At 41.5% G+C, this 14,024-nt stretch overlaps 1 protein-coding gene across 5 annotated transcripts in view; it reads right to left on the reverse strand.

The window, feature by feature from the left end:
• Nucleotides 1-12,547, reverse strand: part of Rfesd (Rieske Fe-S domain containing) — a 30,133-nt gene extending 17,586 nt beyond the window's left edge. For 2 of the 5 annotated variants that reach the window (XR_014997148.2, XM_085676920.2), the window contains exons 1-3: nucleotides 12,413-12,547; nucleotides 3,686-3,858; nucleotides 3,560-3,594 (exon numbers count right to left, since the gene is read on the reverse strand). Coding sequence is in view for 4 of the 5 variants with exons in the window: in XM_085676920.2 (XP_085533046.1) it covers nucleotides 3,560-3,594; nucleotides 3,686-3,857 (207 nt within the window). In the remaining variant the exon portion in view is untranslated. Of the gene's footprint in view, nucleotides 1-1,554; nucleotides 1,843-3,559; nucleotides 3,595-3,685; nucleotides 3,859-6,032; nucleotides 6,166-11,470; nucleotides 12,329-12,412 lie in introns of those variants that run through there. The other 3 variants (XM_085676917.2, XM_048424506.3, XM_085676918.2) reach the window with 3 other exon arrangements.
• Nucleotides 12,548-14,024: the final 1,477 nt, after the last annotated feature.

The raw sequence follows: 14,024 nt of genomic DNA on the forward strand, positions 1-14,024 counted from the left end.
CCTCCGGGGCTCCTGGCTCATTTTCACAACAACCCAGTCAGAGTCCAGGTAAAGAAGACCCTTAAGCACTAGGTTTAGACAATTCATCCTCCATCATGAAAATTACTATGTTTAAGACTTAGTTTTATTTTTAACAGTCTCACCGTGAATTCATATCCCACACTTTCTGTCCCATTTACACCGACATTTTGCTGAGTGAGTGCTGAGTTCTGCATGACAGACACCAGGGTGTTGCTCTAAATGCTGAATAACAAGCACGATATGGGTCCTCGGCGGCCAGAGCAGCAGTGGCCACAGGTTACTGGTGTAGTAAAGTCAGGGTAAACCAGGAGAACACCAGTCTGCTTGTAAACCCTGAGTAAACACATTTATGGGAAACTGTATACACACACACACACACACACACACACTGTTCTCTAAAATTCTTTTAAACTTCTATTTGAAAGTTTCATGTAAACAAAGCACTTTGGTTCCTAAGAGACTTTGCTAGCGTGAGTGGTGTTTTTTTTTTTTTTGTTTTTTTTTTTTAAATTCAGAAATTAGCCCTGATAAGAGACAAGTCAAACCAGGTTTTATTTGGTTTTGACATCTAGCACCCTCCTTCTCCCTTTCCTGATAGGGTCTCACTAAAGAGTTCTGGCTGCCTGGAGCTCACTGTGTAGACCAGACTAGCCTCGAAATCACAAAGATCCAACCTGCCTCTGCCTCAGAAAGCTGGAATTAGAGGTGTGTACCAGTATGCCTAGTTTTAAGTTTCTCATTTTTAAGTTCAACACATACGTTGGCCTCATTAGAGGCAATTTTGACATATAAATGTCTGCTAAACATTTGTAAGCAAAAGTATACAATTAAAATTTGAGTGTACTTAATTTTACTTTTAAAACTATAAAAACCATAATTTAAAACAGGAGGCAGATAATTTGTGGACAAAGCAATATAAGAACAGAGGAATGCTGGGAACTGTAGGAGAGAGGGATAGAGGTCATTCTGTGACTGTTAACTTTACACATATGAAACGTTCCCAAATAAACCTGTTGGATTTAAAAGAAATCTTTTCCTACTTTAACTTTTCCTGTTACACTTTTTGTTTTATCTGTTACTGACCGTGTAGGTCCTTCCTAAGCTGATGGTCTTGAGCCTCTAATGGACAGACTCCAATCAGTCCAGAGAGGGATGAAATATATTCTGTCGGCCTTGAGTGGCCTGGAAGTCATACTAAAGTAAACATGCTTTTAAAACCTACAAATCCAGGACTTTAAAAAATACTTGCTTTTATTTTTATTTATGTGTATGATATGTGTGTTGGTGCCCACACAGGCCAGAAGAGGGCATCAGATTCTCTGGAGCTGGAATCAGAGGCAACTGTGAGGTGTGAGGGTGAGGAAGCAGCCTCAGGTCCTCTGGAAGAGGAGCAAGAGCTCTTAGCCACTGGCCCATCTGTAGGCCCTGGCACAACTGGTGGTTTTTAAAGTTACATGCACCTATGTTGGAAAAAAAATTATCTTTGGTACTGGAACAAAATTACTGTAAAACATTTTCAAACATACACGTAAGTTTGCTGCCATATGTATTTTTTAATCAGGAAGAACTCCGAATTACTTTGAATTCTCCAGTGGCATAGAAATCAGAGTCACATTTAAAAGGTTCCTTGGAAAGTGTCACATAAATATTGCCATTCTCCACCGTCACGGTGTGTATCCTTTGCTTTACTCCCTTGGAGCACCACTCAGGTCTTGCTGATGGGTCTTTAGGGTTTATAGACTGGTATAATCCTTCTCCTGTTGCCAAAGTGATTTTGTATTTATGCCAGGGGCAAACTATACATGACTGTCCATTGAAATCCTAGAGGGGAAAAACAAAAGATTTAATAGGCTGACATTTCAAGTGTTTAAGATAGGTTTCAGATTTAGTTAAGAATCTAATGCAGGAGAAGTGGGTTGAAGAACCACACCAGGTGGAGTTGCATGCACTCAGGACCTGTGGCAAGAGGATCTTGATGCCAGCCTGGACTACACCATGAGCCTCTGTCTCACAAACAGTGAGGAGCTTGCCGGTGAGATGGTTCAGCAGGTGAAGGTACTTGCCGCTAAGCCTAGTGGGGCCCTAGGAACTCACGTGACAGAAGAGGAGACCCACCTCTACACAGTTACTTTCTTTGTCTACACACAAATAAGCAAATAAACACTACAAATGTTTATTTCAATATGTATTTAAATAAATAAGAAAAAATGTTTATTACAAAAGCAGTGCTTCCCTCTCCTACTTAGAATTTCCAAGTTATCCAGCCCTAAGCCAAATGAGGACAATGGAGTTTCTGCGGGCTAGAACTCAGCGGGAGCATCAGCATTACAAGGGCTGGCTGGCAGAAGACCACACTGCCTCTGAGCCACAGGTTACCTACATTAATGTCACTTCTTGACAAAAAAAAGGGGTGGGGCTTCCAGAGCTGCCAGAGGAATTTTCACTAGCTTCTAGAAGAATTGTAAGGCCTGGGAGTTACTGAAGGTCTGAGTGCAAATGGACAAGAAATCTGTGATCCCAACTTTTAAACTGTCCTAAGGAAGTGTTGCCAAGCCTTAAGGAGCATGGGCACCACCTGGATCTGCTTTAAACACAGCTGTTTGCTTAAGTTCACTAAGCATCTGTGGGAGTGGGCTTCTGCATGTCTAATAGGTACCACTGTGTCAAGGGTGCTGGGCTGTGGCTGACACAAACCCTCGACAGTTCTATAGTGCTCTCGTCGGCATGTGCTCTCAGGCCTGCACACCAGAAACAGACATGCTAATGTGGTTCCCACAGAGGTGTCAGCAAGCAGGCACACTTTTCGTAACTTAAACACATGCCCTTCAGTATAAGGCACAGGAACAGATTGTCAGCAGGCAAATAACAAGTGTACAAAGGTGAAGCTCAGGCTTGTATTTGCAACAGTTAGACAAAACACAACCCCCCAAACAAGCAGGAGACAGACATTAGATAACTAGTTTTGGAGTACAAGAAAGCAAAGGCGATTCCCCCAAATTCTTCAGGTACGATTTTAAATGTGTTTTCTTTCAAACATTTAGAAACAATTTTATTATATTAAAAATAAATACTCATAAAATTCAAAGTAAACAATATAGCAATAAAAAGTGAATCTATTAGAAATTTGATCTCATTGGAACTACTCTATTTGAGTACTCAAAATAACATTGTTAAAACCCCTCCATGCCAGCACAGATAGACCTGTGTCAGTAATCTAATGGGTGCATAATGTTCCACAGCATGGCTATTTAATGAAGTGGTCTTAAATTGACCACATATAACAAAACATTTGTACAAGTATATTCACAGTAGACATCACAGTATATTTGTTAAGCCAAAAGACATTCATACTTGTAATTATTTATCTGGAAATGGTTTTCTTTATGTTATAGGGTATAAATAGGTAAGGATAGTGGCAATAATCTTCAAAGCACTAAAGTAGAATTAAATATAAATTATTAATCTTTGAATAAGTAACAAAATAATAAAAATATTGGAAACATCTCAATTTGCTTAGAGTAAATTTAATTTTACATACCTCAATTTCTCCCAAGTGTAAGGGTCCTCCAGAATCTGAAAAGGAATTGATATTATATCTAATCATTAAACTGAATTTTGATAGTTTTGTGGTAAACAAGTACAAATTCTAAAAACGAAACCTTACGGTAGCAGCGAATGTCCATAGCATGATATTCCCCTTTGTGGTAGAAAATGACCACTTCTCTGTCATGGACAACAGCTGTCATTCTTTCCGACTTTCTAATGTCATCCTCTCGGCCAACACAGACAGAAGTGTTCTTGTCGTCGCCACCTTGTTCAGAGGCTTCGGGGTCCATGCTAATTAGTAAGGGGAGAAGGAAGAAAAGAGAGGAAGGGATGTGAGAAAAGGAGAGGAGAGGGAGGAGGAAGGAAGGAGGAAAACACTAGAAGTGGTCCTTTCTAGTATGGGCACAACCTAGAGGTAAATATTGAGTTGTCTGAATTTTTTGAAACTAATGAATGCATTTTTCTATAGCTGTATAGAATGCTGTTGGGCTTTAAAAAAAAATTCTTTGCTTTTTGATCTCTTTTGTCTTTGGGGGGCCACCACCCAGCTCCCAAACAATCACATGGAGTCTTATTATTACTTATAAATGCCTGACCTCAGTCTGACTAATTTCTAGCCAGCTTTTCTTAAGTTGTCACATTTACTTTCTGCCTATGGGCTTTTGTCTTTCTCTACTCTACACACCTTTCTTCACTTCTCACTCCATGGCTTGCTGTGTAGCTGGGACTGGCCTCTAAAGTCCTCCCCCCATCTCCTGTTCGCTCCTAGATCTCCTCTTCCTGGCTTTCTCCTCCTATTTAGTCTCTCTGCCTGCCTGTCCCACCTATCCTTTCTCCTGCCTAGCTATTGGCTGTTCAGCTCTTTATTAAACCAACTACGTGTTTTAGACAGGCAAAGTAACACAGCTTTACAGTATTAAACAAATTCAATATAAAAGAATGCAATACATCTTTGTATCATTAAACAAATGTTCCACATCAGAAACAACTGTAACATATCTCCAACTAACATTCCACAACAATAGAACACTTGTAAATACTAGATTATAGCTAGTCTTTACTTTGATTTATGGACACAACACCGCCAAACCAAGGAAAATTCCCCACTGTCAGGAAGGACAGGCTCCTTTCAATACTTAGGATGGAAATTTCAGAGCCGCGGTATAGAGCCTAAGGCTTCATGCCGTTTCATTCCATATCAAATTCAATACTAAAGAACACCCAGCTGCTCTCCGTTCTGTCTCTGTCTGTTGAAGGAGTCCGTGCATTCTCGGGGACCCTGGTGGGTGGCTCACTTGAACAGTCTTTTGTTTACCCCAACCCTCTGTTGCCTATATTTCAAAGTGCTGTCTTGTATTTCACTCTTTGGTCAAATGTGGAAATTACAAGGTGAAGAAAGAAATCAGGATTAAAAAGTTAGTCGGTATTATTCCTAGAGAAAGTCTCGGCAACATGTCTGCTCAGCCCTCAAGACTACCTACTCTGTAACACTGTTCAGCACTGTGTAAATATAACCAACAGAGGGTAAACAAAAGAGAGGGATGTGAATAGGTTTTCACACCATTTTCACACATAGACACGAAGATGATTTTCCCCTTTGATTAACTTATACAAGAGGATTGTAGAGCAGATTTCAGTCTTTTTATCGTAAAGTGACTCAGTGGATTGTGTATGTTAAGACTAGAGTCACATTCCAATGATTTCACTGGGAAGAACCATCATGACACCACAGTTGGGGTGACTTCACAGAGCAATCTCTTCCTAATAGAAGATGTCAGTGTATGGGCTCCTGTGGTACCTGAACTGTTTATTGGAGCAGAGTTACTTCAATTCCTTTATTGTGTGACAAAATTAAAGTCTTGTGACAGATGACAAAGGTTAAAGTGTCCCGGTCACATGTAACCACAACTGTTTACAATACCGACAGGGAAGCTTCTTCTTTTTCTTCTTTTTTGTTTGTTTTTTTTGTTTTTCGAGACAGGGTTTCTCTGTAACTTTGGAGCCTGTCCACAGAGAAGCTTCTTAAAAAACAACTTTGCTAGTCATCTTTAAAAGCCACCAGAATTACAAATGATGTTATCTTCAGATTCTTCTTCCGAGTTTTCTCCTTATTAGAGATAATCATTTTATGAATGCTTTCTGATCAATGACTATGTGACTGGCACTTCAGGAGTTGGGACATGCAAGCTTTCTGCCCTCTCAAGGATTGTGTTCTACATGGCAAGATTGATATCAAACAAATATATAAGTAAGAATGACACACGATGAAATGTAACATGAGGGGCAGGCTTGTTGGGGTATCTGTTCCCGCCCGGTACCCTATGGCCGGCAAGTCCCAAAGAAAATCACACACAGGGCTCCATAAAGTTATAAACTGATTGGCCCATTAGGTCAGGCTACTTATTAGCTCTTATAACTTATGTTACCCCATTATCCTTATCTATGTTAGCCACATGGCTCAGTACCTTTTCCAGCGGGGCAGCTTACATCTTTCCTCTCCGGTGGTCTGGGCAGAACTGGCAGCTTCCTGCTTTCCTGAATACTCCCAGTCTCTTTGCTCCACCTCTACTTCCTGTCTGGCTTTCCCGCCTATACTGCCTGTCTGGCCAATCAGCGTTTTATTAAAATATGATTGACAGAATACAGACAATTCTCCCACACTAATGAAATTATACTGGGTGATGTGAGAGAACGGGACAGGGTGAGGAAATCTTGCAAAGAACAGACTGTAGAGTAAGAAAATCAAACTACCCCCCCCATAAAATGAGTCAGATATGTGAAGCACTGATGGAGAGAATCCCATAGGAAAGAAAAGGCTTAGCTGATTTGAGGAACAATAACAAACAAACCTGGACAATACTTCACAAGACTGGCTAGCACTGGTCAGAGGTAAAGGACACCACTGGGGGACAGAGGGAGGGTAGCCGGTCTAGGGGCACTGGGAGTTTTACATGTGTCCCTTTAAAACCAGTGCTCCAGGCTCTCTGGAAAATGAATGGTAACAGAACAGGTATGAGAACACAGAGAGCAGGAAGCTGCCACAGCCAAGCAGCCAGAGTGTTCTGAGGTGAGGGAGAAAAGGAAGGGCCCATCTTGAAAGCTTGTCGTGTTCAGAGACAAGTGGAAGACATGGAGAGAGGCAACACGAGCACAGCACCCAGTGACTGTTAATCAAACGAAATTAATTACTCTACTATCATCTGCCTTAAACTGCAAGTAGGTAATAATCAGAAAAATAAAGGCAGTCAATGAGGTAAAATCACTAACTGATACATGAACAAAACTGGTGCTTCCCAGGAACCATTCTGTTGTAAAACTGTTTAGGAAAAAGCCCAGAGTATTCTACTCCCTTTGTGTAAACTGATTTATTTTTGACACTTCAACTCTCCTAAAAAGCAAATACTGGATGTGGTTATTAACTAAGTAAAAGCTTATATCCATAATACATAATCATTACAACCCTCTGTTGCCTATATTTCAAAGTGCTGTCTTGTATTTCACTCTTTGGGTCAAATGTGGAAATTACAAGGTGAAGAAAGAAATCAGGACTAAAAAAATCAGTCGGTATTATTCCTAGAGACAGTCTCGGCAACATGTCTGCTCAGCCCTCAAGACTACCTACTCTGTAACACTGTTCAACAAGTCACACAGCTGGATGTTTACAAGGCATGCTTGTTTTTGAGACAGGACTTGAGTCTCAGCTGGCCTTGCACTCTGATCTTCCTGCCTCCCTCTCGCTAGTGCTCACATCACAGGCATGAGCGACCACACCAGGTCTATGCAGGGCTCTGTGTGTGCACTACAAGCACTCTACCAACTGAGCTGCACCTCCAGCAGCAAATGCTGCGCGTGTGCGTGTCAGACATAACCCTCCAAATCAAAATGGAATCCTTCTAAAGGTTTGTAGCAATCCTAGGTCTTACATAATATTCTCTCTCTCTCTCTCTCTCTCTCTCTCTCTCTCTCTCTCTCTCTTTCCCATTTTTAAAGAGTTATTTTATGTAAATGGGTATTTTGCGTGCGTGTGTTTCTGTGTACTACATGCTCATGCTTGGCTGGTGTCAGAGGAGGCCAGAAGACAGCATCAGATCCCCCTGGAAACCAGAGTTACAGAGGATTGTATGCCAACTTATAGGTGCTAAAATTCAAACCTGGGTCCTCTAAAAGAGTAGCCAGAGCTCTTAAACCTCTAAGCCATTGCTTTAGCACCTCTGAATTCCATCTAAACAATTTTATAATTGTATGAAATTGTTATCAGAGTGTGAGATTTACAACTCTTCCTTATGCAAGATAAAGAATTTTATATGAACGAGGAAATGAAGTGAATAAAAATGATGTCTGCTATCAGTAGAGACTCAGCTGCTGTTAACCACACTAAGTGGACGGGGAAATACTCTTCGTATTAAACTGTATGCAGTTGTCTACAATTGAAAATACTATGAATCACATCAGCTTCAAAGACCCCAGTTGTCGGACGATGAGCCTCAGTCTACCTCTAAACCACACTGACACTGCCATATTCACAAGGAGCTAACATCCTGACCAAACAGGAAGCTACCATATTGAACCACTTCAGTCTGAGGTTAACATTTTACATATATGTACCCACTCATCCAATTTGTTTAAAGGAGAACTTGGACCTAGATTAAATGACTCCAACCCATAAACTTTACAAAGTTAAGAGGAAAAAACTATGACTCATTTTAAAAGCAAGTTTATAAAAACAGAAAACTTAGGAATAAACTCTCCACTGAGTTTATTAGAAGTGAGCTTTGGAAAAGGAATTTATCAGCCACTCTAACAAAGCAAGTGCTACACCAGGCAGAAGGTAGGACAAATGTTAGTATCACAAGTCCAGCACTAAGACAGGCAGAAGGGAGGACATGTGAAAACATCAGAGGCCTGGGCTCTACAACCTCCATGCATGGAGGGGGAAGTCAGTGTGTGCACTGGTAGGGAGAAGCCAGAGATTTCACTCAGTGTATAAACTTCATGTAGATTAAGTTTAGGAAACTACTCTGGAGTCTGTAGTCAACTCCTGCTCTGAGTAACCTAGCTGGGCTGGGATGCAGATCAGCAACCAAGCATGTGCTTGACAGCCCATGCCATGAGTTCTAGCCCTAAGTGGGGGAGGGGTTGGGGTTTAACCTGACATTTAACTGTTATTTGAAAAAACTAAGATATATGCTGTTTTTAAAATTATCCTACAATAGAATAGCAAAAATAAGTTTAACAAGAAGAGCAAGGGGGAACTGGAGAGACGGCTCAGAGGTTAAGGACGCTGACTGTTCTTCCAGAGGTCCTGAGTTCAATTCCCAGCAACCACATGGTGGCTCACAACCATCTACAATGAGATCTGGTGCCCCCTTCTGACCTGCAGACATATATGGAGGCAGCACACTGTATTATATACATAATAAATAAAATATTAAAAAAAAAAAGAAGAGCAAGGGGCCAGCTGTGGCACACACATCTTTAATCCCATGACTCACAAGGCACAGACAGGTGATTGTCTGTGAGTTCAAGGCTAGCCTGGTCTACATAGTGAATTGCAGACCAACTAGGGCTATATAGTAAGACTCTGTGGGTCCAGAGGTAATAAAAAGGTAAAGGAAATCACCACCACAATTTTTTCTGGGTTGTCTGTGACTGACAAGAAGCTGGAATAATAGGTCTCTCTGCTCATTGGATTTTGCTTGATTTGGTCAAATACACGAATTGCTAGTGGGAGCATTTACCTTCAGAGCTGGACTGCAGTCTTATCAGATTTCATGGGAAGAACACAAAGGAAGCAAATCATAAGAAAACAGGAAACAAAGAAGTAAAGGAAAAGTAAATAGGCTGAAGTAAAAGGAAAAAATATATTAAATTTGCAACACATATAGACCTCAAAATAAGATGCAGAAAACAGGAAGACTCCCTATACACAGTAAGTAAATGTCAAATAAAGAAAGAAAATGGACAGAAGACATGTGCAAACAGTTCACAGATGAGAATTTCAAGTGGCCAACAGTTATATGGTAGAAGCTTAACCTCATCAGAAAAATAAAATGAAATGCAAAGCCCAAGCTGGAATATTTACATCTAGCAGACTAGCAAAAAGTTATAGGAGGTTGGCAAGAATATGATATAACCACTAGTGATGGCATCACCAAAGCTGAGCAGTCATGGCCCACTTGAAGCATGTTAAAAGAATGACCACACCAGCCAAAGATAAGAAATAACATAGCCCATTAGTAGCAGGATGAATAATTTGTATACTCATTCAACGAATGCTGTATTGCAGTAGAAACTAACTCCTTTTTAAAATGTGGAAAGTAAGCTTTCATTTCTTTTATTCATGTGCAAAAATCACAAAAAACCAAATACCATGTTATTCATAAACACAAGCTTTGTAAATATTTTCAATATTATTTTATTTTATATGCCTTGGTATTTTGCCTGCATGTATGTCTGCACACTGTGTACATGTCAGGTGCCCTAGAAGGCTGGAAAATGGCATAGGATTCCCCTAGAACTGGAGTCCAGACAGTCTGAAGTCACCATGGAGCTGCTGGAAATCAAGTCCAGGTCCTCTGAACGAGCAGTATTCTTAACTGCTGAGCCATCTCTCCAGTCCCCATGAATGCATGTTTATAAACTTACAGAGAAAAGCAAGAAGATAATAAAGGTATTCTTTAAAGTCTCAAAAATGTTGCTAGTTCTTATATTTATAGTCATTCTTTCTAGTATTTAAGATGAATCCTACTTTGTCTTTGTTGAAAGCTCATGAAAAACAAGGTTTTGAATCCTTAGAGCATCTTCCCACGCAGAGATAAGAATGAACTATTTGAGAATATCTTAGGTCAAAACTTAACAATAGATAAAAGGTTAGCGCCCCCCCCCCCGCCCACCACCATGAAACAGCAAATGGCAAAAGATGCAGACTAACTCTACAGGTTAACCTCTCCTGAAATTTCAGTGTTTGAGCATGGAACATTTACAAGGTTTGACTCAGACCAAGAAAAACTGCAGTGTACTCTGAGGGGCTGATAAGGAACAGAAGGCTCTATGCGATAACAGCTTCAAAAAGCTATGATTACAGTCTTGCATAGAAAAGAACTATCTTTCAAATAATAGTTTTCTTTATGCACCATCCATGGTACTATTTATGATATGAGATAAATTACTTGAAATTAACACCATGTTATTCTTAATTACTGTGAATATCACAGTTCATTTAGGCAATGAGTCCATGCGCTCACTCTTAAGAATTTAAATTTTGATACTCTGATACACTACTGTTCATGCATGCCTACATATGCCTACATATTTCCTCTATTTTAAAAAGCAGAATTTTTAAAAAGTGTAGTTTTTTTCATTGACATAAAATTGTATGTATTTTCAGTCTATATGATGTTCTGAAATACACATACACGTGGAATGACAAAATCTAGCTAATTAGTTACCACACATAATTAACATGTTGTGATGAGAACATTTTCCATGCACTTAGCTTTTGCAAGAATAGTCAGTCATCATGTGTACAATAGAGCTAAGATACCAGATTCCTTTACCTAAATAAAATAAAGTGTAGTTAGACAACTACTCAATTTGAGCAATAGATGATTTTCTTTTTTAAAAAATTTAGTTCTGCGAGGTGGTGGTGGCACACGCCTTTAATCCTAGCATGACAGAGGCAGAGGCAGGCTTCTGTTCCATAGTTCTCTTTTTGAAAAATGGTGGGTTTTTTGTTGTTGTTTTGTTGATCTCTAAAATTAGGTACCTAAAAGTGAGACTTCTAAAAATAAAACTACACATTAGCTAAGTCCCCGTCCGTTTTAGATACCTTTCTAATGCAGACAATTCATTCAAGTAAACATGCACTGGACATAGAAGACGACAAGAAAGTAAAGGTACTCACGTGTGACTCCTCTGAAGCAATGACTAAGGCGCTCTAAGAGCAAGCGAGCACTCGGCCCACATTATCCCAGTGCTTATCTCCAGGGTGACACACTTGGTTTTAGGCTTGGGGGGGGGGGGTGCTTTGGCTAGTTTTATATCACTTTGGATGAATAAAAACATACGGCCAGCTACATTTGATGAATGACTACTAGCTTGGACACTGCATGTAAAGGCTCATTACTCCTCTTGAACTAACTAGATATTGCTTTCATGTAATTAGCAGCCAGCGATTTATAAGAACAAGTGACCTAAAAAAAAATCATCTTGAAAGGCACAAAAGTCGTTCAGCAAAAATGCATAGAGGTCTTTATATTAGCGGAGCATACATGTATCAGGAAAGATGGTTCCTGATCTAGGAATGCTAATGCACAAGATTGTGTCCACAAATATTTTAAAAAAACACCTGCTCAATTTAAATGTTAAGTCATGCAGCTGAGCAAATTACCGCCAGTGTCTGGTATTATAAAGAGGACAAGAAGGTTCGCCTGGATCTGAATTCCTGGAATACGCTTGATTTGGGGCTGTGCTGCATTAAAGGTCGTCATCATAGAGTGCGGGGACGGAAACTTTTAATACACCTCTGCTATTTACAGCTGGGTGCAACCACAGGAAAAGCAAGTTCGGCTGCCACCGGGAAGAGCCCTGCAGCTCCGCTCAGAAGGCAGCTGCTAGACTGTGCGGCGCCCCGGACGGACCGGCACCAAGACGCAGTACCAGCGGCCATTCTAGGACACGCGGCTTTCATGACCGACGGCGCAGTGGCAGGAGAGTGCGGCCCAGTTCATTGAGCCCCTTCCCAGGCTACGACCGAACCGCGGCCCCAGGGCCCGCCCTCCGAGAGACCGGAAGTAGCGCACCGGAAAGCTCCGCCCGCACGCCTCTCTGCACCCCAAGAACCCACCTTCCGGGGCTGGGGTCCTCGCCCCGCCCCCACCCGGCTCGGCGGGCACTGCGTCCCGGGCCTGCGCGCGCAGTCTCCAAGGGTGCGGGCAAGGCCACGTGATCGGAAGTACTGGTTTCTGGGGCAGTCTGGTTACTGCTCCAGCCCTGGCCGGTTATGAGTGCTTTTGATGGTGACAGCCAGCCTACCCTGCTCTTCCAGCATGAGTAACATCAAGACGATTATTGGTTTCACGCTAGATTTACCCAAAGTTTAATTGCACTCAGCAATCTCATGCCTAAGACTATACCTTGTAAAAAAATATTGGCAGAAGCCTCATGACTCTTGTAATCCATGTATAGGATTGTCTATAGCGACTGAATAATACCTAGGCCGATGTTCAGCTCAGTGGTTGGATAAAACACAATACAGATACGAAAACTTTGCAGCCATATACTGCATACCCAAATATCCAATTGCATGCTGTACTTAACATTGAAAGACACCGCATTTAGGATCCCATGTGTAATGTCCTCTTTTTAGTACAAATTAAGTTATTGCTTGAGATACAGATACACAGGTATGTGTAATATTGAGTTGGAAGTGTCACCCCAGTCCATGGCCTGGGCATTGCCAAGCTCTTGTACTCCAATTCCCAGCATGCCAAGCACTTGGACTCCAACTCTCAGCAAGCCGAGCGCTGAAACCCCCCCTCCCCCCGGAAAGGGTCAGGACCTCTCCCACAGGGTTTAGACTCTCTTCGCGAGATGGAAGGCATGGTTTCAGATTTTGTATGTGCTTCGCTCCCCCCAGGCTCCCGGCCACTCAAGAGCACGGCATTTTTTGATGGTTTGTTTGGAGTTTTTTGCATAGGCGGAGAGGCTCCGTTAGGAAATATTCCTAACAGTATACATGTACACTTTTTAAAAAACTTTTAAAAAAATTAGTGATTTTTAAGGGGAGACGGTATGTTTTCACTTTCAATTTTTTAACTGCCTATTACCCTTTTCGCATGTACTTATATTAAAAGCAATACAATGAAAATTACTTGCCCAGCAGTGGTGGCGCACGCCTTTAATCCCAGCACTCGGGAGGCAGAAGCAGGCGGATCTTTTTGAGTTCGAGGCCAGTCTGGTCTACAACAGCTAGTTCCAGGACAGGCTCCAAAGCTACAGAGAAACCCTGCAATGGAAGGGGAGTGTGTGGGGGAGGAGATTCCTCATATTTATTTTTTTAGAGGTTTTCAAAAGTTTTCTGTAAACTTGCCTGTAGCAAGCAGGCACTTGTAGAGCCTACTGCTGTGGGACTGAGGTGGATCACTTGAACTCAAGCGTTGTTGGGCCACACAGAGACTGTTCAGGTGGAAGTGCCACCCCAGTTCCTGCCATCCATATACCCAAATAGTCTGGAATGTTTGGGTTAAGGCTACACCACAGCCCCTGGCATCCATATATCCAAAGACTCTGGAATGTTTGGATGGGGTTGAAGTTCCATCCCAAGCCCCCTCCCCTGGGAGTAGCCTCAGTTCAGACTCCACCCACGAGAAAGCCCACCAAACTATGACCCCTCTCCAGAGATACTCCCACATGGTATTTAAACAGCAATCCAGAGACCAAACACTTGATTTTCTGTC

The sequence above is a fragment of the Myodes glareolus genome, chromosome 15 (assembly GCF_982192425.1).
Source record: "Myodes glareolus chromosome 15, mMyoGla1.1, whole genome shotgun sequence".
In the NCBI taxonomy this organism is placed as follows: Eukaryota; Metazoa; Chordata; class Mammalia; order Rodentia; family Cricetidae; genus Myodes; species Myodes glareolus.